The 26168-nt window shown below is 50.0% G+C and overlaps 2 protein-coding genes across 5 annotated transcripts in view; one reads left to right on the top strand and one right to left on the bottom strand.

Annotated features, from left to right (window-relative positions):
- Window positions 1–21914, top strand: part of Mast1 (microtubule associated serine/threonine kinase 1) — a 40979-nt gene extending 19065 nt beyond the window's left edge. For all 4 annotated transcript variants that reach the window (XM_008855470.3, XM_008855471.3, XM_008855469.2 and 1 more), the window contains 19 exons: window positions 2320–2421; window positions 2493–2625; window positions 2777–2844; window positions 5456–5541; window positions 5629–5837; window positions 10415–10553; window positions 10652–10784; window positions 10921–11086; window positions 11170–11271; window positions 11416–11538; window positions 13174–13283; window positions 13854–14032; window positions 14109–14353; window positions 15254–15460; window positions 15628–15857; window positions 16125–16247; window positions 16334–16470; window positions 20333–20520; window positions 20600–21914. In XM_008855470.3, the coding sequence (XP_008853692.1) occupies window positions 2320–2421; window positions 2493–2625; window positions 2777–2844; window positions 5456–5541; window positions 5629–5837; window positions 10415–10553; window positions 10652–10784; window positions 10921–11086; window positions 11170–11271; window positions 11416–11538; window positions 13174–13283; window positions 13854–14032; window positions 14109–14353; window positions 15254–15460; window positions 15628–15857; window positions 16125–16247; window positions 16334–16470; window positions 20333–20520; window positions 20600–21840 (3921 nt within the window). In that variant the 3' untranslated portion in view covers window positions 21841–21914. The remainder of the gene's footprint in view (window positions 1–2319; window positions 2422–2492; window positions 2626–2776; window positions 2845–5455; window positions 5542–5628; window positions 5838–10414; window positions 10554–10651; window positions 10785–10920; window positions 11087–11169; window positions 11272–11415; window positions 11539–13173; window positions 13284–13853; window positions 14033–14108; window positions 14354–15253; window positions 15461–15627; window positions 15858–16124; window positions 16248–16333; window positions 16471–20332; window positions 20521–20599) is intronic.
- A 246-nt stretch (window positions 21915–22160) lies between these two features.
- On the bottom strand, window positions 22161–24792 carry Dnase2 (deoxyribonuclease 2, lysosomal). The gene is made up of 6 exons (XM_008855473.3): window positions 24565–24792; window positions 24267–24447; window positions 24096–24174; window positions 23705–23869; window positions 23424–23621; window positions 22161–22804 (listed from the first exon to the last, which is right to left on the bottom strand). The coding sequence occupies exons 1-6, from the start codon at window positions 24657–24659 to the stop codon at window positions 22407–22409; spliced, it is 1116 nt and encodes a 371-aa protein (XP_008853695.1). The 5' UTR covers window positions 24660–24792; the 3' UTR covers window positions 22161–22406.
- Between the last annotated feature and the right edge of the window lie 1376 nt (window positions 24793–26168).

Genomic DNA, 26168 nt, shown 5'->3' with positions numbered 1-26168 from the left:
TCCCTGGAACCTACTGTGGAAGGAGGGGCAACAGCTCCTGAAAGTTGTTCTCTGATCTCCACATGTGCACTGTGGCATGTATGTGCCTGTACACACACACACACACACACACACACACACACACACACACACACACTAGAAGAAATTTATTTTTTAATATTTTATTATTTTTATTTTATGTGTATGAGTATATTACTTGCATGTATGTAAGTGCACCTGTGTTCTGCAATGCCTATGGAGGTCAGAAGAGGGCGTTGGATCTCCTGGAACTGGAGTTACAGATGTTAGGATTTGAACCTGGGTCCTCTGCAAGAGTTGCCAGTGCTCTTTAACCACTGAGCTATATCTCCAGCCCCCCCAAAAAAACAATTTTGGGGGCTGGAGAGATGGCTCAGAGGTTAAGAACACTGGTTGTTCTTGCAGAAAACCTGGGTTCGAATCCCAGCACCCATATGGCAGCTAACAACTGTCCGTAACTCCAGTTCCAGAGGATCCAATGGCCTCTTCTGTCATAGCGGGAATTGGACGGCACAGGTGTACTTACATACATGCAGGCAATACACCCATACACATAAAAATAATAAAATATTAAAAAAAAATTTTTTTTAAGAAGACACTGGCTGGGTGTGGTGGCACACGCCTTTAATCCCACCACTTGGGAGGCAGAGGCAGGCAGATCTCTGGGAGTTTGAGGCCAGCCTGGTCTACATAGCAAGTTCGAGGCCAGCTGGAGCTACCAGGAGAGCCTGTCTCAATAAGACCAAAAAAAGAAAGACACTGAGGGGGGAACTGGAGAGATGGTTCAGCACTTAAGAGCACTGGCTGCTCTTCTAGAGAACGCAGAATTGGGTTCCCAGCACCCACATGGGGCCTCACAACCTTCCAAAACTCCAGTTTCAGAGGACCTGGCGCCCTCTCATGGCCTATATGTATACTGCATGTATGTGGCACACATAACATGCTGGCAAAACACTCATACCTATAAAATTAAAAGAAATAAATGTTGAAAAAAAGACATGGGGGCTGGAAGCAGTCAAGAGCACTTACCAGTCTATCAGAGGACCAGAGTTTGGATCCCAGCACCCACTTTGGGTGGCCCCCAAACACCTTTAACTCTAGCTCTAAGGGATCCAATACCCCCTTCTGACCACCATGGGCACCTACATACACACATCTGCCTACACACACACACATACACACACACACACAAATAAAATAATAAACCTTTAAAAATAATAAATACAACCAGGCACAGTGGCACACACCTTTAATCCCAGCACTTGGGAGGCAGGGGCAGGTGGATCTCTGTGAGTTCCAAGTAAGCCTGGTCTACATAGTAAGTTCCAGGACAGCTGGGACTACAGAGAAACCCTGTCTCAAAAAGACCAAATAATAATAATAATAATAATAATAATAATAATAATAAATACAAAGAAGGAGGTGATAGATTAAATGAATAGAATGCTAGAAATGGGCTTTAACCAGACTGGGAATATGGCTTCATTGGTAGAGTGCTTGCCTATTGCCTAGCATGCACAAAGCCCTGGGATCTATCCCCAACACCAGATGGGTATTGGTGGTACAAACCTATAATCCCAGCACTCAGTAGGTGGAGGCATGTGAGCCCCTGGTATCTGCCTGCTTCTGCCTCCCAAGCACTGAGACTACAAGCCCATGCCATTACACACAATTTTTTTTTGTTGTTGTTGTTTTTGAGACAGGGTCTCCCTGTAACCCCAGCTGTCCTGGAACTCACTAGGTAGACCAGGCTGGCCTTGAACTCACAGAGATCCACCTGCCTCTGCGTCCTGAGTGCTGGGACTAAAGGCGTGCACCACCACGCCCAGCCTACACACAATTTTTGAACTCAGGTCATCATGTTTGCACAGCAAGCACTTTACTGACTAACCTATCTCTCCAACCCAAGGTGATTTTTTTATAAGGAGAGAGAACAGAGGTTAGGGCAACCTTGGGGGAGGTAATAACTGAGGTAAAAACCTGAAGTAGAAGAAAGAGGGAGCCACACAGAGATTCAGAGGGAGACCATGCCAGATATAGGTGATCTAACTCAGACTGGACTATGGTGCTGTTGTGAAAAAGATGAATGAATGAGTGAAGGTTTTGGGACAGAACTTGCATCACTATTTTTGATATTTTCTGTCATATTGCCTGGGCCTCAGTTTCCTCTTCTGTAAAATAGGATGGGGGCAGCAATCCATGTACTTTGGACCACCAGGGTCTTAGGACCCAGGTCTGGGAGAGAAGCCTTGCTGGGACAGGTGGCCTGTAAACCCCAATCTCTTGTGTTCCCCACTCCAGGCCTATGAACGCTCCGAGAGCTTGGAGGTGGCCTTTGTCACTCAGCTGGTGAAGAAACTGCTCATTATCATCTCTCGCCCAGCTAGGCTTCTAGAGTGCCTGGTGAGGTGACTGGACATGAGGGGAGGGTGGCCATCAGTGGGCACAGCAAGCTGAGCCTGTCCCTGCCACAGGAATTCAACCCTGAGGAGTTCTACCACCTACTGGAGGCAGCAGAGGGACATGCCAAGGAGGGCCACCTCGTCAAGACTGACATCCCCCGATACATCATCCATCAGCTGGGCCTCACCCGGGACCCCTTTCCTGGTGTGTGAGGGCCTGCAGGGGTGGGAGGGAGGAGTCAGGGAGAGGGGAAGGGGGAGCAGCTGACTGCTGGGGGGCAGCCAGGCTAGGGTAGGGTAGAAGGAGTGGTTGGGGTGTCACAGCCAGATGGGTGCTCACACTCACCTCCCCCTAGATGTGGTACATCTGGAGGAACAGGACAGTGGTGGCTCTAACACACCAGAGCAGGACGACATCTCTGAGGTGAGCCAGGGCTGGGGCTTGGGGCCTGGGGATCAGTACTCAGGTTCCAGAGGCTGTCTGCCTCCAGGTTGTGTGGATCTCTTAGTCTCATACTCTGACCCTCAGTTTCCCCATCTTAAGTGAAATTAACAATAGTTCTTTGTTCGTGAGCTTTTTTCTGGTGTGTGTGGTGATGGGGTAGAACCCAGGGCCTTGCACATGCTAACAATTGCCCTGCCACTGACCTTCATTCCCAGATCTATGGTGTTTGTTTGTTTGGGTCTGTGTGTGTGTGTGTGTGTGTGTGTGTGTGTGTGTGTGTGTGTATGTGTGTTTAAAAACTGAGATGGTGCCAGATATGGAGACAGAGGCAGGTGAATCTGTGAAATTGAGGCCAGCTTGGTCTATATGACAATTTCCAAGCAAGCTAGGAGATCTGTTTCAAATAAATAAGTAAATAAATAAACGAGTTAAAATTTTATTTATTTATTTTTATGTGTATGAGTGTACTTCCTGCATAAATGTGAGCGCACCCGTTGTGGAATGCTGCAGAAGTCAGAAGAGGGCATCAGATTCCCCTAGAACTGGAGTTAAGGACAGTTCATAGCCGCTATGTGGGTGCTGGGAATCAACCTAGGTCCTCTGTAAGAGCAGTCAGTGCTCTTAACCCCTGAGCCATCACCATTTTATTTAGTTTTATCTTGTTCTTTTTGATGGTACTAGGTATTGAGCTGTGGGTCAAGCATGGTGAGCATGTGTGGTATACTGAGCTGTCCCTCCACCATAGGATGAATTCAGTAGCATTTAATACACACACTAGCCATCACATCTAACTAGTTCATGGTTTATCACTCAGAATGAATGGAAATGTTACACCCACTGAATCTACTCAGTTTTTTTCCTCAGACCCTGGGAGCTCTGGCTTTCTCTCCATCTCCATCTCTGGATTTGCCTATTTTGCATCTCTCTCTCTCTCTCTCTCTCTCTCTCTCTCTCTCTCTCCACCCCCCCAACTCACTCAAGGGTGGCATTCTTCTTCCTTTCCCCCTGCCTCAGCCTCCCAAGTGAGATCAGAGGATGGCTGTCGGGAGTCTGTTTTCTTTGTTGACTGTGTGGGTCTCGAGGATTGAACTCAGGTTCAGGTGATTGGCAAGCACTAAGCCTCTTTTCATACTTTTTGCCTGCCTCTGCCTCTGGAGTGCTGGGATTGAAGATGTACGCCATCACACCTGGCTTCAATCCCAGAAGTTTTAATTTTTCAAAAAAATTGTGTTGTAGCTGGGCATGGTGGTGCACGCCTTTAACCCCAGCTCTTGGGAGGCAGAGGCAGGCAGATCTCTGTGAGTTCAAGGCCAGCCTGGTCTACACAGTGAGTTCCAGGACAGCTGGGGCTATAGGGAGACCCTGTCTCAAAAACAAACAAACAAAAAAAATTGTGTTGTGCACCACCATGCCTTTAATCCCAGGACTCAGGAAGCAGAGGCATGCAGATCTCTATGAGCTCAAGGCCAGCCTAATCTACATAGTAAGTTCCAGGTCAGTTGGGGCTACAGAGAGATCCTGTCTCAAAAAGACAGACCAAAAAAAAAAAAGTGTTATAAGCCAGGCATGGTGGCACATGCCTTTAATCTCAGCATTCATGAGCCAGAGGCTCATGAGTTCAAGACCAGCCTGGTGAGTTCCAGGACAGCCGTGGCTACAGGGAGATTGTCTCAAAAAAAAAAAAACCAAAACAAAACCCTCACAACAAACAGACAAAAAACCCACAAAAAATGTATTTATTTTGTGTCCCTTACACTTATTCATTGTATATGTGTGCGCATGTGTGCTCCTGCAGGAGTGTGGAAGTCAGAGAACAACTTGCATGAGTGGATTCTCTCCTTCCACCATGTGGGTCCTAGGGATCAAACTCAGGTTTTCAGTCTTGGTGGCAAGACCCTAACCCCCTTGCCATCCATCTGAGCCATCTCACCAGCTCCCAATTTTTGGAAAAATTTTTTTGGGGCGGGGTTTGTGAACCAGGGTCTCCCTGTAGCTTCAGCAGGTCTGGAACTCACTATGTAGACCAGGCTGGCCTTGATTTCACAAAGATCCACCTGCCTCTGCCCCCTGAGTGCTGGAATTAAAAGTGCGCACCACCACACCTGGCTGGGAACTTTTTAAATTTTTTTAAAAAATTATAACATTTATTTTATCTGTGTGCATGCCTTATATTTACATATTTATTGTTTGAGTGTGTGCACGTATGTGGAGTTCAGAGGACAACTTGGTGGGAGTCAGTTCTTTCCACCCATCATGTGGGTCCCAGGAATCAAACTCAGATTGTCAGACTGGGGACAAGCTTAGGTCTGAGCCATTCTGGACAGTCCCCAATTTGGGGAAGTGTTCATACATATACATGTTAGTGTGGTTATCCATTTTGTAGGTTTTGTATCTTTCTTAATAGAAGAAAGAAATGTGTCTTCAAAGCCAGTTTTGGGTTCAGGCTGTAGCTGTTGCTTTCTCCCTGTGGAAACTGGTTAAAGGACCCATTCATCCTCTCTGTCCCTCAGTTTCCCCATGTGTGAATTTCCGGAATAACAGGAGCCCGCTCTCATGATGGTGCTGTGGTGGTCTCACTCTCCCCCTCTAGGGTCGCAGTGGCACCGCCAAGGCCAAGAAGCCACCTGGAGAGAATGACTTTGACACCATTAAGCTCATAAGCAATGGTGCCTACGGGTGAGCCACCCGGGGCTCTGGCGGGGCGAGGGGCGGAGGCCGGGCGTCCCGGAGGTGATGGCCGGTCCTCGCTCTCTCCCCCCGCAGGGCGGTCTATCTGGTGCGGCACCGAGACACACGGCAGCGCTTTGCCATGAAGAAGATTAACAAGCAGAACCTGATCCTCCGCAATCAGATCCAGCAGGCCTTCGTGGAACGCGACATCCTGACCTTCGCAGAGAACCCCTTTGTGGTCGGCATGTTCTGTTCCTTCGAGACCCGCCGCCACCTCTGCATGGTCATGGAGTATGTGGAAGGTGCGGCCACCTAGGGGACTGCTGGACCACATCACCCTATTGACCACATGACTGCTTTCCCAACCCTAATATACCCTGCCCTCCATTTCTCTCTCCATAGTGTCCATTGCTTATTATTTTTAGTTTTAAATTTTTATTTATTTTTATTATGCGTATGCATGTATTGCCTGCATGTATGTAAGTGCACCCATGTCCTGCAGTGCCCACTGAGGGACGAAGAAGCTGTCCGATCCCCTGGAACTGGAGTTATTGTAGACAGTTGTTAGCTGCCATGTGGGTGCTGGGATTTGAACCTTGGTCTTCTGCCAATGTTCTTAACTGCTGAGCCATCTCTCCAGCCCCCTGTTTTTTTATTTTTTAAAAATATTTTTTATTTTGTGTTTATGAGTGTATTGCCTATATGTGTATAAGTGCACCCATGTTGTGCAATGCCCACAGAGGTCAGAAAAGTTTAGGATTCCCTTGGAACTGGAGTTACCGTAGGTTGTTAGCCATCATTTGGGTACTGGGATTTGAACCCTGGTCCTCTGCAAGAGCAGCCAGTGTTCTTAACCACTGAGCCTCACTTTGAGATGGCCTCACTTTGTAGCCCAAGCTGGCTTCAGACTCTCCATCTTTCTGCCCCATTCTCCTGAGTCTTGTCATTCATTATTCCTATTTCTTTAGGTTTCTTAGTTTCTTACTTTTTTGAGACAGGGTTTCCTGGTAGCCCTGGTTGTCCTGGAACTCACTATGTAGGCCAGGCTAACCTCGAAGTCACAGAAATCCACCTGCCTCCTTCCTGAATGCTGAGATAAAAGGGAGCTTTTTTTTTTGAGACAGGGTCTCAAGTATCCCAGGCTGTCCTTGAACTCACATCCTCAATTCTCTTCAGGCATTTTTTGTTGTGTTGTTGTTGTTTAGTTGCTTTGTATTCTATTCAGTATGTAAACACATCTGCTCATTATGCATTTTCTATCCATCTAGTCATTAGTTTTTCTGCCCATTCACCTGAGCACCTATTTATTCATCTGCTTCTTTCTACTCACCTACTCTTCATCCATCCAACTCTCTCTCTCCTCTCTCCCATTGTTTTGAAGTGTCTCTAATGTAGCTGAAGCTCGCCTGGAACTCCCAGGTTCCAGCAATCCTCCTGCCTCAACCTCCAAGTATCTGGATCTGCAGGTGCGCACCTTCATCCATGTACCCATGTGTCCATGTGTTTCTTCCTCTATAACTCTACTTTTGGGGGGGGGTTACTAGGGATGGAACCCAGGACCTCATGTATGCTAAACCTGCTCTCTACTGCTGAGCCACACTCCCAGCCACTCACTGGTGGAGTCTAGGCAGGCAATGTACTGCTGAGCCACAACTCTAACCCCAGGGATCCACCTGTCTCTGCCTTCCCAGTGCTGGATTACAAGCACAAGGCATCACACCTGGTTTTTTTACATGAGTGCTGTGGATTGGACTCAAGTCTTCATGCTAGAGTTAAAAAAAAATCTTTTTAAAAAAAGTTTATTTAGCCGGGCATGGTGGTGGTCAGCTGGGGCTACAGGGAGACCCTGTCTCAAACAGACCAAAATAAAAAAAAGTTTATTTATTATTATTTGTGAGTGTGTGTATGTGTGCACATGAGCACATACATGCCGTACAGCACATGTGGAGATTAGAGGACAACTTTATGGAGTTAGTTCTTTCCCTCCACCTGTATGTGGGTTCTGGGGACTAAACTCAGGTCAACAGGCTTATTGGCAAGCACCTTTACCCACTGAAGCATCTCACAGGCACCATTTCTATTGTAGTACTTTTATTTTTAGGTGGAACTATTTGATATACTTCACTTCTATTTTATTTTATTTATTTTTGTTGTTTGTTTTGTTTTTTGAGACAGGGTCTCACTGTATAGCACCGACTGGCCTGGAACTTACTATGTAGACTAGGCATATATTGCCTTTCCTTTCCAAGTGCTGAAATTCACTCCTGTTCACTCCCATGCCTGAATTTATTTATTTATTTATTCATTCATTCTTTTTTTTTTTTTTTTTTTGAGACAGGTTCTCACTATGTAACCCTGCCTGGCCTGGAATTTACTATGTAGACCAGGCTGGCCTTGATTTCCTCTGTCTCCTGAGTGCCAGGATCAAAAGTGTGTGCCACTAGGCCAGGCTGTATACTTCATTTTCAAAATATATTTTATTCATTTTTATTTTATGTGTATGAGTGTTTTCCCTGAATGTAAGTGCACCCATTTCATGCAATGCCTGTGGAGGTCAGAAGAGAGTGTCAGATCCCCTGGAACTGGAGTTATGGACAGTTGTTAGCTGCCATATGGGTGCTGGGATTCAAACCTGGGTCTTCTGCAAGAACAACTAGTGTTCTTAACCGCTGAGCCATCTCTCCAGCCCCCAAGAAGCCAGTATTCTTAACCACTGAACCATCTCTCCAGCCCCTAGACTTCATTTTTACTTATTTTACTTAATTTTTTTTGATTTGTTTATTTTACTTATATGAGTGTTTTGCCTGCATGTACCTAAGTGCACCAGTGCATGCAATGCCTATGGAGGCCAGAGAGGCCATTGGCTCCCCTGGAACTGAAATTACAAATGGTTGTTACCTGCCATGTGGGTGCTGGGAACCCAACCTGGGTCCTCTGCAAGAGCAGCCAGTCCTAACCACTGAGCTATCTGTTTAGCTCTTAGACTTCATTTTATTTATTTGTTTGTTTGTTTGTTTGAGCCAGGGTCTTCCTGTAGCCCCAGCTGGCCTGGAACTCACTATGTAGACCAGGCTGGGCTTGAACTCACAGAGATCCACCTGCCTCTGCCTCCCAAGTGCTCAGATTAAAGGCAGGCGCCACCACTTTTGGCTAGGCTTTGTTTTTAAAGAGGAGTTTCAGATTCACAGAAAAGTTGGTAAATTCCCACAGGCCCCTCCCTCCTTTCTCCCATGGTCCTATTTCCCTATTATATTAGTCTCTATATTATTCCATGTTGCATACATTAGTACGGTGGAATTATTACAGCTGGTGAGTCAATATTGATACATTATTGTTAACTGGAGCTCATGGTTTAGCTGGACTTGATGGCACACACTCAATTCTCAGCACTTGGGAGGCAAACAGGCTGAACTCTGTGAGTTCAAGGCCAGCCTGGTCTACATAGTGAGTTCCACACCACCTAGTGGAACATAGTGAGACCCTAGCTCAAAACAAAAACAACCAAAACGCATTAATGTTCACACTTTGCACACTTTATATTCTACATTTATTTTCCATGTTTATGTATTTTGAGGCAGTGTTAGGGTTTAAACCAAGTCCTCATCCAAGTCCTTTCATCTATCTTTTTCTATAGTATATAATAAATATCTTAACTCATATGATGGAGAGCCCACACTACCTTCAGGGATGCTGCATTCAGGTGCTCTTCCCAAGCTATCGGGAAGTCCTCCATCTCTTGGCACTGCTTTCCCATATGCAGGTTCCTCCTGATGTGCCCCAGTGTAGGAAGGCTGCGGATCTCAGGTTATGTCCAGGAGTGAGAGCACTGTTCATAAAAAAGAGCTGAAACTTGGGCTGCTTCCTGGAATGACCTGGGTTACCTGTTCACCTAGGTGCTGTCCCTTGAGTGAAATCTACCCCTGTACACTCAAGGGAGAGTGGATATTTGGGGGACTAAAATACCAGTGTTGGTGCTGGGGTGTGATTCAGCAATATCTTCCGGCTATGCTTCCCCTCCAGTGAGGGGGAGGGGGTGTGGTTCAGTGGTAGACTGCTTGCTAAGCATGCACTAGGCCCTAGGTTAAATCCACACCACTACCAAATAACAATGTGGCTTAGACATTACCTGGGGAGGTTATGAATCTACATTTTAAGACTTTTGACCCAGCCAGACATAGTGGCACCTTTAATTCCAGTACTCAGGAGGCAGAGGCAGGAAGATCTCTGAGATTGAGGCTAGCCTGGTCTACATAGCGAGCTCCAAGTTAGCTGGGGCTACAAGGAGACCCTGTTCAAAGAAAACAAGATTCTTAACCTCAAGTTTCAGAGGTCAAGGATTGTGCTCATTCTTAGGTTGTTTTTTTGTTGTTGTTGTTGTTGTTGTTTTTAATGTTATTTATTGGGGCTGGAGAGATGGCTAAGAGCACTGGCTGTTCTTGCAGAAGACCTGGGTTCAATTCCCAGCACCCACTTGGTGACTAACAACCATGAATAACTCGGGTTCCAGGGGAGTCCGACACCCTCTTATGACCTCTGTGGGCACTGCATGATATGGGTGTGCTTACATGCAGGCAATACATTCCTACACATAAAAATAACTTAAAATTTTTATTTATTTATTTTAGTTTTATTGACCCTATCTCTGAGTCTGCAGTTCTTTATGTAGAAAATGGTCTGATGTTACCAACTTCAGAAAATGCTGTTAACTCCAGGGAACAGTGCAACTCCTTGTGAGACTTAGGGAGAACCCCAGCTCTAAGCCTCAGTTTTCTTTGCCTGAAAAACTGGTGCAATGAAGCTGGTGAAATGGTTCATGTTGTATGCTTGACTTTGGGGGCAGGGGTCCTCCCTCATCAAATGTGCCCTTCCTCACCTGCAGGTGGTGACTGTGCCACCCTACTGAAGAACATTGGGGCACTGCCTGTAGAGATGGCCCGCATGTACTTTGCAGAGACAGTGCTGGCACTAGAGTACTTGCACAACTACGGCATTGTGCATCGTGACCTCAAGCCAGACAAGTGAGCTTTGACCTGCCTTACTTTTCCTTCCCTGCTCCTTTGAAAGTACAGGGATGAAGGGCATTGGCCTTGCTTTTGAAACTCCCTTGTGTCTGCAGCCTCCTCATCACTTCCATGGGCCACATCAAACTCACGGATTTTGGCCTCTCCAAGATGGGGCTCATGAGCCTGACCACCAACTTATATGAAGGTCACATAGAGAAGGACGCCCGGGAGTTCCTGGACAAACAGGTGTGTGGTGGGCATGGGGGTCACCCAGGGTGGAGTCACCTGGAAGAACCTCAGGGGCTCAGGGCCTGGTGGGGGGCACAGCTCTCCCTTGAGGCCCTTCCTGTGGCCAGGGTGCAGGCTGACCGCCTGCCCCCAGGTGTGTGGGACCCCAGAGTACATCGCACCCGAGGTCATCCTGCGCCAGGGCTACGGCAAGCCAGTGGACTGGTGGGCCATGGGGATCATACTCTACGAGTTCCTGGTTGGCTGTGTGCCTTTCTTTGGGGACACCCCAGAAGAGCTCTTTGGACAAGTTATCAGTGGTATGTGCCTCTTAGGTGGACAGGAGGGAGTGTGGGGAAATGGGCAGCCTAGGCAGACCTCTCAGCTTCATTTTGCTTGGCAGATGACATCCTGTGGCCCGAGGGGGATGAGGCCCTGCCTACAGATGCCCAGCTTCTGATATCTAGCCTTCTGCAGACCAACCCCCTGGTCCGGCTTGGGGCAGGTAAAGAGTCTTCCACACAGATAGCCGAGGTCTGGGAAGCAAGGTTCTGTTCCAGCTTGTGCTGGGGTATGAGGGTGGAAGTGGGGTTGAAAGGTGGTTTGCAGGCAGGTCATCAGGTGTCCCTTGAATCCCCTGCTTCCCAAGGTGGTGCCTTTGAAGTGAAGCAGCATAGTTTCTTCCGAGACCTGGATTGGACAGGGCTGCTGAGGCAAAAGGCCGAGTTCATCCCCCACCTAGAGTCAGAAGATGACACCAGCTACTTTGACAGTGAGTTGTGGGGAGGAGAAGGACAGGAAGCTGGGCCTGGGTAGAGAATGGGAGCGCAAGGACTAGGATGGGCTGGCTAAGTGTGTGTCAGGATGAAAAGCCTGAAACTGAAACTGGTCAGGCCTGGTGGCACAGGCCTGTCATTGCACATACTGAGGAAGCTGAGACCCACTTGCACTACAAGTGTAGTTCAAGGTTATCCTGGGAAATTGAGTGAAGCTGTGTCTTAAAAAGTGAAAAAAAAAAAAAAAAGAGTGAGGCAGAGTGTGGTGGCAAATGTCTGTAATCATAGACCTTGGGAGGCAGAAGCAGGAGGATCAAGAGTTCAAGGTCAGGGGAAGAAGAAATGATTCAGCGGTTAAGAGCACTTGCTGCTCTTGCAGAGAACCCAGCCAGGTTTAGTTCTCAGCACTCTCATGGGGCTAACAAATGTCCTTAGTTACAGTTACAGGTGAGTCAACACCCTCTTCTGGCCTCTTCAGGCACCAGACATGCACATGGTGCACATATATACATGTAGGCAAAACACTTATACACAAAAAATAAAAATAGCTTGGCACACCTTTATTCCCAGCACTCGAGATGCAGTCAGGCAGATCTCTGTGAATTTGAGGTCAATCTGGTGTACATAGTGAGTTCCAGGCCAACTGGGGCTACAGGGAGACACCATCTCAAAAAACAAAACCAGAAACAACTCTCCAAGAAGTAAATTAAAAAATATATATATATAAAGAAAGTTCAAAATCAGCCTTAGTTACTGATCAATTTCCAGGCTACCTGGGACTACACCAGGCTGTCTTCAAAACAAACAGGGGCTGGAAAGATGGTTCAGTGATTAAGAGCTCTTGCTACTCTTGCACATGACTGAATTTGATTCCCAGCATCCACAGCGGGTGATTCACTCCATCTCTAAGGGATTCAGGGCCCATTTCTGGCCTCTCCAGGCATCTGTGCACACACATGCCCACATAATTAAAAATATCTTAAAATCAAAACCCAAGCCAGGCCTGGTGGCACACACCTTTAATCCCAGCACTTGGGAGGCAGAGGCAGGCGGATCTCTGTGAGTTCAAGGCCAGCCTGGTCTACATAGTGAGTTCCAGGCCAGCTGGGGCTACAGGGAGACCCTGTCTCAAAAAGACCAAAAAAAAAAAAAAATCAAAACCCAAACAAATGAATAGAAAAGTGAAAAGAAGGCTAGGGGAAGTAGTTCAAAGGTGAACCTAGGTTTTTATCCCAGTAATACAAAAAAAAAAAAAAAAAACCCCAAACCCAAGTAGCTTCTGGGGTATGGCCTCCTGGGATGTGTCTGGTCTGCCTTGGGGGCAGTGCAATGCTAAGAACTGGGTAAAGATTGGTACTGAACAGGGTGGAGGCTCAACAGGAGTGTCTGGACTTGGGCTAGATACAGGGCTATAACCAAAAAGGGGCTATGGAATGTGGTGGTCTACAACAGCCAGAGTTTAGTGGGCTATTAGAGAGTGTGACCTCCCTGGTTATGGGAAGAGGGAAGACTGGGAGAATGAGGGGAGAACCTGTAGCAGATGGAGAAGTGGCCTACACTGCAGGCCTGACTTGAAGAGGGTTGTGGAATCAACCTGCGCTCCCAGTCACAGCCCACACTCCATTTCTCAGCCCGGTCAGACAGGTATCACCATGTGAACTCCTATGATGAGGATGACACCACCGAGGAAGAACCTGTGGAGATCCGCCAGTTCTCCTCTTGCTCTCCCCGCTTCAGCAAGGTGGGCCAAGGCTGGGCTTGGTGTGGAGCCAGATGGAGATGGGCTTCATGGAGCCAGATGAAGGCTGGAAGGCCTGTGGGAAGCCGGGTCCCAGACATCACTGGAGGTCTCAGTTTGGAAAGTTCCTGAAAGGAGTTAGGGAGCAGAGAGGCCTGGGGGGAGCAAGGTGGGGGTTTATGGGACAGATCTTTGGCAGTGAGTCAACACAGAGAATGAGGATGAGTGCAGGAGTGTGGCAAAGCTGTGTAAGGTTTTACCTTAAAGAGTATATCGGAGAAGGGTTTGAGGTGTACCCTGGCTGCCAACAGACATACACTGAAGGAAGACCTGGGAAGGTGGGGCTACATAGAGAGCACACTGATCAGGGAACTGGAGGGGCCAGGTCTAGAACAATGCAGGTTTGACTATGGACGGGGACAGGAAGAATTCCTTACAAGGTAATTCAGGACTAGCTCAGAATAGTGCAGGCTAGGCCCATGGAGGATGGAGTGTGGTTTGTGCCCACCCAGTGGCAGGAAACTGACTGGCTTTCGAGTGAAGGTGGCTTTCCACCCCCTGCTTCACTTGAAGGTGTACAGCAGTATGGAGCAGCTGTCACAACATGAGCCCAAGACCCCCGTATCAACATCGGGGGCGACCAAGAGGGAGCCAAGCGCCAAGGGCTCAGAGGAGAAGGTAGCCGGCAAGCGGGAGGGACTGGGTGGCCTGACTCTGCGAGAGAAGACCTGGAGAGGGGGCTCCCCAGAGATGTAAGTAGGAGTTGGGAGAGGCTTCGGGGCAGGATCAAATGGGAGTGTCTCATCTGACCACGCCCCCTCCGCGCAGCAAGCGCTTCTCCGCTTCCGAGGCCTGTTTCTTGGAGGGGGAGGCCAGTCCTCCGTTAGGAGCGCGCCGACGTTTCTCGGCGCTGCTGGAGCCCAGCCGCTTCAATGCTCCTCAGGAGGACGAAGATGAAGTCCGGCTCCGCAGGCCTCCCCGGCCCAGCTCCGATCCTTCAGGCTCACTGGAGACGCGAGCCCCCAAAGAGACGGCTCAAGAAGGCACCCCCACGGCTGGGGACCCCGAGACCAGTGAGTTGCCCTCTCTAGATCCCTCCCAACTTCTCAGGGAAGGTATATTGAGCACCCATTCAATGTGCATGGTACTGCTTATGCAAGATCTCAGACACTATTAACAGTCCAATTGAGGTTTTTACCCTTGAGAACACCTAGCCGGGTCGGGTGGGGTTTAATGGTAGAGCACCTGCCTAGGAGAGGCCGGGGGCGTGGCTCAACGGTACTGTGTCTGCCTAGAATCCTCCAATTAGGGTCTGGAGGCATGACCCAGAGGCACAGAGCCTACCTAGAGCCCAGCAATGATTTGCAGGGGGCGTGGCTCGACAGTAGAACGCTGGTCTAGCACGCCTTGAATTCCGTAAACAAAACATTCAGTCAGAAGTGCTAGTACAAGCTTGTAATTCTATCTCGGAGGAGTAGGGATGAGACAGGAGAATTGTTCCGATTTTCAGGCGGGTCTGGGCTATGTTAAAAAAAAAAAAAAAAAAAACAAGCAAGCAAGCACGCGGACTGGAGAGATGGCTCACGGGTTAAGAGCACTGGCTGCTCATGCAGCGGACCCAGGTTCGATTCCCAGCACCCACATGGCAACTAGAAACCGTTCTTAACTCCAGTTCCAGGGGAATCCGACGCCCTCTTCTGACTTTTGCGACATTGCACGACACGGGTGCACTCACATACATACAGGCAATACACTCATACACCCAGTATGACATGTAGGCATTCAATCCAACAGACAGACACACGGTGCTTTTCTGTGTTAGAAGCTGTGCCAAAAGTACCTGTGACCTGCTCCATTGAAACTCCCAATCCAGTAAGCAAGAGAAGTGGGAAGATCATTCCAGGCAGAGGGAGTAGCATGTGACAAGTCCCTGGCCTTCAACTGGTCCCTAACCCATTTGCTGTCCGCTGCAGCTGAGCACACATGCCCAGGTGACCTCTGCACACTCTCAAAGGATGGGGATCCATCAGGCCCTAGGGCCACCAATGACCTAGTTCTGCGAAGGGTGCGCCACCAGCAGCTGTCTGGAGATCCTTCGGTGGAGAAGCGACCTTCTCGAACTGGGGGCAAAGTTATCAAGTCAGCCTCAGCGACTGCCCTATCCGTCATGATTCCTGCAGGTAAAGCTGGGCCCCACCCACTAGTGAAGGGGCTATCCGCTTTTCTGCCTAGACGGTTGCATTTTCCCTGTCCATGGTGATTGGCTTCAGCTTTGACTTGAAATGACTGAGGAGCAGATGTATTATAATTTTGGCCCTGACTTATGACCATGGTTTTGTGTCTGCAGTGGACCCACATGGAAGCTCACCCCTTGCTAGTCCCATGTCCCCTCGATCCCTTTCCTCCAACCCATCCTCGAGGGACTCTTCACCCAGCCGGGACTACTCACCTGCTGTCAGTGGCCTCCGTTCCCCAATCACCATCCAACGCTCAGGCAAAAAATACGGCTTCACGCTGCGTGCCATCCGCGTCTACATGGGCGATTCGGATGTCTACAGTGTTCACCACATTGTTTGGGTGAGTGCTCATGGGCTGGTGTGTGTGGGAAAGGTCTCTTGGGATGAAGAACAGTGTGGAGTCTGAAGCTAGGCAGACTGGGGGTGGGGGTAGGGTCCCCTGTAACTCCCTCTTTCACTTGGCTCTCTGACCCTCGGTTTTTTCATCGGTACAATGGGGAGAATATTGGCTATTTCAGAAAGAATCAGGCTGTCTGGCACATGTACTATGGAGCTTTCTCTCTTCTCAATCCCTCAACCATGCTCCTGTGGGGTTTCCCATCACCAGCATGTGGAGGAAGGGGGCCCAGCCCAAGAGGCGGGTCTCTGTGCTGGGGACCTCATCACGCACGTGAACGGCGAGCCGGTGCATGGCATGGTGCATCCTGAGGTGGTAGAGCTGATCCTTAAGGTGAGTGTAGTGGAAGGTCTGCGCTGGGTGGAAGGCAGGGCAGGCCCAAGCAGCCTCCAACAACTGGGTTCCCTACCTTCTCCCAGAGCGGCAACAAGGTGGCTGTGACCACGACACCCTTCGAAAACACCTCCATCCGCATTGGGCCCGCCAGGCGCAGCAGCTACAAAGCTAAAATGGCTCGGAGGAACAAGAGACCCTCGTCTAAGGATGGCCAGGAGAGGTGGGCAGGACCATAGGCACTATCTTTGAGCAGTGGGCAGGGCTAAAGCAGGAGGGGCACCGGTAAAGTCATAAGAAAAAGTACTCGGTAAAGGCGGGTAGGGCAAAGACAGAATGCAAAATGAGGGGCTGGGAAAGTGGGAGGGCCGGGAAAAGCAAACTATGCGAACAGCATTGTGGGAGGGTCTTGAGCAGGTGGGCTGGCAGCTGTGGACCTGAGAGAGCACTGTTCAAAGAAATTGGATTGGTGTGTCCACACATACACACTTACGTAATTAAAAATGAATCTTAAAAACAAAATTTAAAGGAACTGGAGCTGGGCGAGGTGGCTCATGTCTTTAATCCAGTACTCAGGAAGCAGAGGCAGGCTGAACTATGTGAGCTCAAGGCCAGCCTGGTCTACACAGCGAGGCCACCTGGGGCTACAAGAAAACCCTGTTTCAAAAAACAAAACAAGGCCAGGCGTGGTAGGCCTTTAATCCCAGCACTTAGGAGGCAGAGGCAGGAGGATCTTTGTGAGTTCGAGGCCAGCCTGGTCTACATAGTGAGTTCCAGGACAGCTGGGGCTACAAGGAGATCCTGTCTTAAAAAAGACAAAAAAATAATAATAATAAAATAAAATAAAAGGGAGAATAGGAGTGGGGGCCTGAGAGATGGCTCAGTGGTTAAGAGCACATATTGCTCTTGCAGAGGACCTGAGCTGGGTTCCCAGAACCCACATCAGGCAGCTCACAAGTGCATGTAACTCCAGCTCCAGGGTACACTGATGCCTCCAGCCTCTGTAGGCATCTGCATTCATGTGCACATACACACCCAGCACCCTCCCCATACACATAACTTAAAATAATAACAAATTTTTAAACAATATTTTATTATTTTTATTTATGTGTATGAGTGTACTGCCTGCACATATGTGAGTGCACCCGTGTCATGCAATGCCTTGGACGCCAGAAGAGGGCTTCCGATTCTCTCAGACCTGGAGTTAAGGATGGTTTGTAGCCACCATGTGAGTGCTGGGAATCAAACCCGGGTCCTCTGCAAGAGCAGTCAGTCCTCTTAACCGCTGAGCCATCTCTCAGCCCCAAACAAAATTTTTAAAGTTGAATTGGGGGGTAATCCAGCAGATAGTCTTGCTTTGTTAGAACTGTGTAGACAGGACTATGGAGGAGCTGGGATAGAGGTTTCTACTGGAATGAGCATGTCAGGTAAGACAGAGCCAACTGAAATAAAGTTAAGTGGGCCAGTGGGGTGGCACATGCCTGTAATTCCTGCACTTGGAAGCCTGAGGTGAGAGGGTAGATGTGTGTTTGAGGCTAGCATGGGCTACATAGTATGATGGTTTTAAAAGGAAGAAAGAGGGGTTGGCTCAACAGCTAAGAGCACTGACTGTCTTACAGAAGGCCTGGGTTCAAATTCCCAGCACCTTCTTCTGACCTCCAAGGGCATTGCATGACACAGGTGCACTTACATACATGCAGAATACACTCATACACATAAAAATAAATAAAAAGGCTGGGTGTGGTAGCAAAGGATGGTAGTCTCAGCACTTAGGAAGCAGAGGCAGGTGGATCTCTATGAGTTCAAGGCCAGCCTGTGTCTACATAGTGAGTTCCTGGCCAGCTGGGGCTACAGGGAGACCCTGCTTCAAAAAGACAAAAAAAAAGAGTCCACATGGTGGCACACGCCTTTAATCCCAGCACTTGAGAGGCAGAAGCAGGTGGATCTCTGAATTTGAGGTCATCCTGGTCTACAGAGCGAGTTCCAGACCAGCTGGGACTACAGGGAGAACCTGTCTCAAAAAAACCAAAAACAAAATAAAATAAAAAGAAATAAATTTCCAGGCCAGCTGGGGTTACAGGAAGACCCTGTTTGAAAAAGACCCTCCCCCAAATAAATAAATAGAAAATAATTTTTTAAAAGGCTTAAAAATGAAGAGGGGCTACTAGGAATGTGGCTCAGCAGTAGAGTACCTGCCTAACAGGCAGGAGGCCCTGGGTTCAAGACTCAATACTGCCAAAAAAGTGACTGTAGCTAATAACAATGCACTGTATATTTCAATCTTTTTTTGGGGGGGTCTTTTTGAGACAAGGTCTCTCTGTAGCCCCAGCTGGCCTGAACTCAATATATAGACCAGGCTAGCCTTGAACTCACAGAAATCCACCTGCCTCTGCCTCCTGAGTGCTGGGACTAAAGGTGTGTGCCACCACTGTTCATTTAAAAAACAAAAACAAAAAACTGCTAGGGCTCAGTGGCTAAGAGCACTGGCTGCTCTTGCAGAGGATCCACGTTCAGTTCCCAGCACCCACATGGCAGCTAACAACCATCTGTAACTCCAGTTCTAGGGGATCAGATACCCTCTTCTGGCCTTCAGGGACCTTGTACGACAAGGGTGCACTTACATACATGCAGGCAAAACACCCATACACATAAAAAGACAGCCGGGTGTGGTGGCACACCCTTTTAGTCCCAGCACTTGGGAGGCAGAAGCAGATGGATCTCTGTGAGTTCAAAGCCAGCCTGGTCTACAGAGCAAGTTCCAGACCAGCTGAGACTACAGGGAGAACCTGTCTCAAAAAGACCAAAAACAAAATAAAATAAAAAGAAATAATTTTTGTTTTAGAAAAAAGAAAGAGGAAAAGAAATGCAGTCACATATTACTTAGGGACAGAGGTTCATTTCCATGAATGCATCCTCCCAGGATTGCCCTCTGTGAATATCACAGAGTGAATTTATACAACTTACCTGTGAGGCCACTAAGTGATATCATTTTATGGGACTATACTGGTATGGATGGTCAGAAATGTCCTTGTGATGTGAGCATGTCTGTAACTTTTCTCTCATAGATTGGAAAAACTGGGTGGGACCAGAAGTGTTTGGTTTGGTTTGGTGCTGGGGATTCTTGTGCATTCCAGGTACACACTCTATCATTAAGCCACATCCCCATCTCCAAGACAAAAGGGTTTATTGGTTTTATTTTTAAAGATTTAAAACAATTTATGTGTGTATTTACGCCTGCATGAGTTTGTGTGCACCACATGCATGCAGGTGCCCTTGGAAACCAGAGAGCACTGGGTTCCTGTTACAGGTAGTTGGATGCCTGCAGCTGAACACAGGTCTTCTACAATAGCCTAAGTAGTCTTAACCCCTAAGCCATTTCCCCTGCCCCAACACAGTTTTAAAGATTTCCCTGAATCCCCAGATGGTCTGGAACTCGCTATGTAGACCAGCCTGGCCTCGATCTCACAGACATCCTCCTGCCTCTGTGTCCCAAGAGCTGGACGACATCTAGCAAGAGTTTTAATTATGAATAGCATGTGTCCTGTGCACATGAGTGCATGTGCCCGTGAAGGTCAGAAGAGGGCATCTGACCCATTGGGGCTAGAGTTACAGGCAGTTGTGAGCTTCCTGATGTGTGTTCTGGAACTGAACTCTGGTTCTCTGTAAGAGCAGCAAGTGTTCTTAACTGCTGAACTATCTGTCCAGCCCCAACTGAGTAGTTGGGGATTTGGCCAGGACCCGTGTGAGGGTTTGAGTGAAGGAATCAAAGTAATTCAAGTGAACTAACTAAAAGAAGTTTCTAGAGGAAGTGACTAGGGGTGAGGGCGGGACCAGAAGAGCTTGATTCTGTTTGGGTGGGATTTCTAGTTTACACTGGCGGAAGCCAGAAACGAGTGGGCGGGACCTAAATGGGAAGAGCTATGCAGAATCGAACAGATTTTTGCTTTGGTAGGTGCGTTATTGGGAGAGGAGCACGAACTAGACAGGAGTAGGTAATTTTGGAGGCTGTTTTGCTGTCCAAAAGTGGAAGGAGCCGAGCGCTCCGGGGTCAGTGAACAGTGATTCCTTTGGTATCTATATCACAGCAAGAAACGCAGCTCCCTCTTCCGGAAGATCACAAAACAGTCAAACCTGTTGCATACTAGCCGCTCGCTCTCCTCGCTGAACCGGTCCCTGTCGTCCAGTGATAGTCTCCCCGGATCACCCACGCACGGACTACCGGCGCGCTCGCCCACGCACAGTTACCGCTCCACGCCTGACTCCGCCTACCTAGGTAAATTCTGCACCTGCGCGCGGGAAAGGGGGCCCCGACTGGGTGGTGCGCAGAGCACTACATCTCCTCTGGCCCGCAGGCGCCTCCTCCCAGAGCAGCTCCCCAGCCTCCAGCACTCCCAACTCCCCCGCGTCCTCGGCGTCGCACCACATCCGACCCAGCACCCTGCATGGGCTGTCACCGAAGCTCCACCGCCAGTACCGCTCTGCGCGCTGCAAGTCAGCCGGCAACATCCCGCTGTCGCCACTGGCGCACACTCCATCCCCGACGCAGGCGTCGCCGCCACCGTTGCCGGGCCACACCGTGGGCAGTTCGCACACCACGCAGAGCTTCCCAGCCAAATTGCACTCGTCACCGCCGGTCGTGCGCCCGCGCCCCAAGAGTGCAGAGCCGCCGCGCTCGCCGCTGCTCAAGCGAGTGCAGTCGGCAGAGAAGCTGGGGGCCTCACTGGGCGCAGACAAGAAGGGCGCACTGCGCAAACACAGCCTCGAGGTGGGCCACCCGGATTTCCGCAAGGACTTCCACGGCGAGCTGGCTCTGCATAGCCTAGCCGAGTCCGACGGCGAGACGCCTCCCATCGAGGGTCCTGGAGCGTCCCGGCAAGTCACAATGCGACGCCTGGGCCGCCAGGAATCGCCCCTAAGCTTGGGTGCGGACCCGTTGCTCCCTGAGGGCGCGCCCAGGCTAATGGCGTCAAGCAAGGAGAAGGAGTCTCCGGGAGGCGTGGAGGCCTGCACTCCACCTCGCGCAACAACCCCCGGGAGCCGGACCCTGGAGCGGGATTCCGGCTGCACGCGGCACCAGAGCGTGCAAACTGAAGACGGCCAAGGCGGGGTGGCTAGGGCAGTGGCCAAGGCGGCGCTTAGTCCGGTGCAGGAACACGAGACCGGCCGGCGCAGTAGCTCGGGCGAGACAGGCACACCCGTGGTGCCCATTGTTGTGGAGCCCACGCGGCCAAGGGTGAAGGCCCAGGCGCTCCAGCCTCTGGGCACAGACTCCAAGGGATTGAAGGAACCTGTACCCCTGGTGCCTCTGGTGCCTGATGCCCCAAGGGGCCGGGAGCGCTGGGTGCTGCAGGAGGTAGAGGAGCGGACCACGCTGAGCGGGCCACGCTCCAAGCCTGTTTCCCCCAAACTCTCCCCGGATCCCCAGACTCCCACTCTAGCCCCAACAAAAAATGTGTCGGGAAATGCAGGCCCTCCAGCTCCACCCACTTCCCTCCGGGAAGTGGGGCTCACCTCCGGATCCCCTGTTGAGGCTGTGACTCCAGTAGGCCTGACCAAAAAAGGGGCACCCAGCATCGCACCCTCAGGCCCGTAGCTGCGCAGGTCCTGTGCTGTACAACCGCCTATATATATGTATACATATAAATAAAGTGCATTCGTGCTTCATGAGCTTCTAGGGTGAACTCTTCCTCCTGGGGCAAGGGGAGACCTCTGGTGTCCCACCCCTAGGCCCCTCTGCTTTTTGGGAAGTGGAACTCAAGTTAGGGAAGGGGAGTTTCCAGTAGACCCTTTTTATGTCCCACCCACTTCCTGTTCCTCACCTAGCCTCAGCTACCTGTAGGCCTGTTAAAAAGAGGTGTTTTTAGTGCTGGTCTGTGACCCTGGTGCCCACCTGAAGAAAAGGTTAACAGCCTCAACCATAGAGTTTCTTTCATTCCTGGACAATTCCTAGTGGAGGGGTTGTGTGTCTCATTTTACAAATCAGTAGACTGCGTCAGATTAAGTCACATATTAAGATCTCCCAATTAGGAGCTGAGTTGGGATTCAAACTCAAGTCCAGGGCTGGGGATGTAGTTTAGTGGTACATTGCTTGTACAGCATGTGGGAAGCCCTTGGATTCAATACACACATACGCACACATACACACACACAAAATCAAGTTCAGACTAGTCCCTGAGTCTTGGTTCTTTGCTCTGCTGGGGTTTCAGTCCTGCTGTCGTCCTCTCTACAGGGCTCCCAGGCCTTTACCAGGGGCTGGAAGGCCTTCCAGAGGGCAGGCAGTTGGGTGCACAATGTACCCCCACCCCGATACTGCTCTCTCATGTTCCGATTCATGTCTCCCAAGCAGGCCCAGGGCCCTTCTGGGGCCACACACCATTTGGAGTGGTCTTCTGTGGCCCTGAAAGTTGGTCCTGCTGGTCCAGGGAAGCCTATCTGGGTCACATCCAGGATTTGTTGGGTCCCCGAGCAGTTGGAAGGCAGGATACCTGGAGAATTTGGCCAGAATTGGACCTGCAAGTTGGTGCCAAGGGCTGCTGCCAACCAGCCAGAGTACAGGTCTGCAAGGAAAGAAAGAGAGCAAGGGCAGGGCTGTTAGCTAGTCCTAAGGCCATTTGCCTCCTCAGGGCAACTAAATCCTCAGCAACTCTAGGAATGACAGTAACCTAAATAACCCTTATCAGCAAGTCAAAGTGGTACACATCAGTACTCAGGAGGCCGAAATGAAATCTCAAATGGAGTCTAGCCCAGATTATACGGGGAGACCTCCTGTCAAACTAAAAAGATAGCCTTTACCAAATGCTATGTGCTATTTCAAAAGAATCCATTATTAAGGTAAGCATCAGTAGTCTCATTTTTCAGATGAATAGACAGGCTCAGATTATATCATGTAGTACACAGCCAGAACCAATATTTGAAACTAGGTCTATTGGTCGTTTTGTAGCCGAGGCTTGCCTTGAACTCCCACCTCAGCTTCTACAGAGCTGGGATTACAGGGGTGTGTGTGTGTGTGTGTGTGTGAGTGATCTGCCTGGCTGGGCTGTTGGTTGTTTTCTGATCTTGTAAATATGGTTCCCAAAGATTTCTGGGCTATTACTGTGGCTTGCCCTTAGGCCTCGGCCCACCAGACATCTCCCTCTGCAAAGAGAGAGCTCTTCACCCCTCAACATCATGGCTTACCATCTCCAAACTTTCCAAATTTGCAGAAGCTCTGGAAGGTCACTCCTGCTTGTGATGTGAGTGTTACACTGCTGTTCCAGGGTTCCTGCAGGACATGGTGACCCTTAATGACCTGCCCCAGGTCAGGGAATTTCTGGGCAAAGATGCCTTCCAATTTGTGCTCATAGACAAAGGGGTAGGTGTAGGTCAGCTGCCTGCCTGGAAGACATGAGGAGGAAGAAATGTGTGACTGGTTACTTTAAAGGATCTGAGAATCATCCCACCTCTATAATTCTACTTACCAATCCTTAGGAACTGGGTGAGAGGATAGGACACACAGATAAGGGTCTGGCCGAAGGTTCGAGCATTAGGAGGCCAGCTGTATGCCCCAGAGGAAGCAGGCGGTGGGAAACGAGGGACGCTGTGGATCAGCCAGAAGCCCCCTTCTTGGTCTAGGAGTAGGACACCTGAACCAGAAGGTGGAGGTCAAGGTCACTCACTGCTTTTAAGCCCAGCCCTCAAGCCAGCTCATCAGCTACCATGTTACTGTGAGCCCAGAGTCTTCAAGGAGTGCAGGCAGGAGGCCCAGGGTTTGATAGAGCAGGTCCCCACCCCTCATGCAGGTCAAAGATTAGTTTGAGTAAACGGACAAGGAATTCAGAGCCCCTCCTAGACCATCAATCTAGGCCTCACCCTTTGTATGCCCACGGCTAGAAGTATCGGGAGCAGAGCTGGATGTAGGAGGCTGGTCGTTGTATAGTAGGAAGGCCAGCTGGGGGAAATGCATAGAGGGCACGTGACGGTCCCCTCTTCCCCGTGGGGCCCCCCAGAGTCCCACCCCATGTTCCACCCGCACCCAGGCACCTGGCTGGAATTGCTTCGGTACAGCGGCAGCAGGCTGCGGCCCACGGCCCCTTCTGAGCTGTTGATGGGCCACATGCCGTCGCGCCAACCCCCGGAGCTCTGATCCAGGTATTTATACTGCAGGCCCTTCCACGCGGACTCCCCAGACCAGCTGTGGGCCGGCAGCTTGTACACCACGAACCTGGAGGTGGGGAAAGAGAAGGGGCCTGAGCGTTCACTGAGGAGCGTAGCTATCCCCGGTGGCTCCCGAGCCAACTCCAACGCTGCCCCAGGGGACAGTCCGGCGGCCGAAGCTCACCAGTCCACAGGCTGCCCCGAGTCTCCGTAGCAGCTCAGGGCCTCGGCCGGGACCCACAGCAGCGCGGCCAGCAGGAGTGAGGTCGGCGCTGCCATCAGCCTGCAGAGAATCTGTGTCAGGACTCGGGACAGCTCGGTCACGAGTTCCTTGAGACTCCTACTTCCCTCATCTCGGATAGGAACCCGAGTCGAGGCTAGGCGAGGCGGGAGGCTCCGCCCTAAGACCTAGAGCGGTGATTGGGACCCGCGACTGCACCTCCCCGGAGGAGGGGCTTCGCTTGGGACGGCTCCTCCGGGCACCGCTCCTGGCAGACGCAGCTCGCCATAGGCTCCAGCCCTGGTCACGCCCCCTTCGGAACGTGCTGTCTCAGGACTCGGAATGGGCCGCTCAAACCCGGCTTCCTTTGCACCTCTTCCCTTTCAAGGCTTCCCAGACTTCTAAGGTTTTGTTTGGCTGGTTTTCTTTTCCTACAAAGGCGAAATTACTTTTTGTTTCTATTTTTGAGACAGGATTTTACTACGTAGCCCTTTCTGGTCTAGAGCTCCCTATGTAGACTAGGCTGGGCTCGAACTCAGAGATTCGCCTGCCTCTGCTTTCCAAGTACTGGTTTTAAAGGTGTACACCACCACGCCTGGCTTGTTATGTTTTAAGAATCTCAGGTGTCTGCCTCTTGCTATGTAGACTAGGTCTCCAGCCTCTACCTCCCAAGTGCTGAGATCATAGCCATGCTCAACCACATTGGGCTGTCTTTTTTTTCTAAATTTATGTGTGGGAACATGCCACCACATGAGAGTAGAGGTCAGAAGACAGCTTATGGTGATGGTTCTCTCCTTCCACCATGTGGTGTTTAGGGATCAGATTCAGATCATCAGGCTTGACATTAGGGACCCTTTCCTCACAGAGCCATCTCAGATGGCTGTTTTGACATAGGGTCTCACTGTAGCTCAGGCAGGCCTGGAACTCTTGATGCCTGCCTCAGCCTCCTGGGCCACTTACCAGGTTTGTTGTTGATGTTTCTAAGACAGGATCTCACTCTGTAGCCCAGGCTAGCCTAGAACTCACGATCGTCCAGCCTCAGCCTCACAAGTGCAGGAGCCACCAAACTGGCTGGGCCTACCTCTTGTCACTTTTGCTCATTAAGTGGCACTAGCATCCTGTATCTTTCCCTTTTCCATGTTTTTCAGTCCTCCACATAAGCTGGTCAAAGAGTTACTTTGGATTATGGCAGGGGCAGAAATGCAGAGACTGGAAGAGCTTTATTTACCACAGAGTGAACTTTGTAGCCCAGGCTTTGAACTCCTGATCCTGCCAAGAGCTGGAATTACAGGCCTGCACTACCACATCCAGCTTTCTTTTTTTATTTTTGAGACAAGGTCTGTATAAGTTACCCACACTGACTGGCATTGAACTTGTTCTATAGTCCAGGCACATCCTGAACTTGCAATTCTCCTGCCTAAGCCTCCTTTGGGATTACAGGCCTAAAGCACAAGGCCCCACCTTGGCTGAGGGTACTTAAAAGGAGGCAGACTGGTTAGTATGATGATGCATGACTTTAATCCCAGCACTTATTAGACAGAGGCTGGTGGATCACTGTAAGTTCCTGG

The sequence above is a fragment of the Nannospalax galili genome, unplaced genomic scaffold, assembly GCF_000622305.1.
Source record: "Nannospalax galili isolate Female #2095 unplaced genomic scaffold, S.galili_v1.0 scaffold47, whole genome shotgun sequence".
Taxonomy (NCBI): domain Eukaryota; kingdom Metazoa; phylum Chordata; class Mammalia; order Rodentia; family Spalacidae; genus Nannospalax; species Nannospalax galili.
The sequence above is the reverse complement of the archived record's forward strand: the minus strand, read 5'-3'. Positions and strand labels throughout refer to the sequence as shown.

Coding starts and splice junctions, on each gene's coding strand:
- Dnase2 (XM_008855473.3), bottom strand. CDS start 24,659: ATGGCAGCGCCGACCTCACTCCTGCTGGCCGCGCTGCTGTGGGTCCCG. Junction 24,175..24,266: donor ACCGAAGCAATTCCAGCCAG/GTGCCTGGGTGC, acceptor CATTTCCCCCAG/CTGGCCTTCCTACTATACAA. Junction 23,870..24,095: donor TAGCCGTGGGCATACAAAGG/GTGAGGCCTAGA, acceptor CTTCTGGTTCAG/GTGTCCTACTCCTAGACCAA.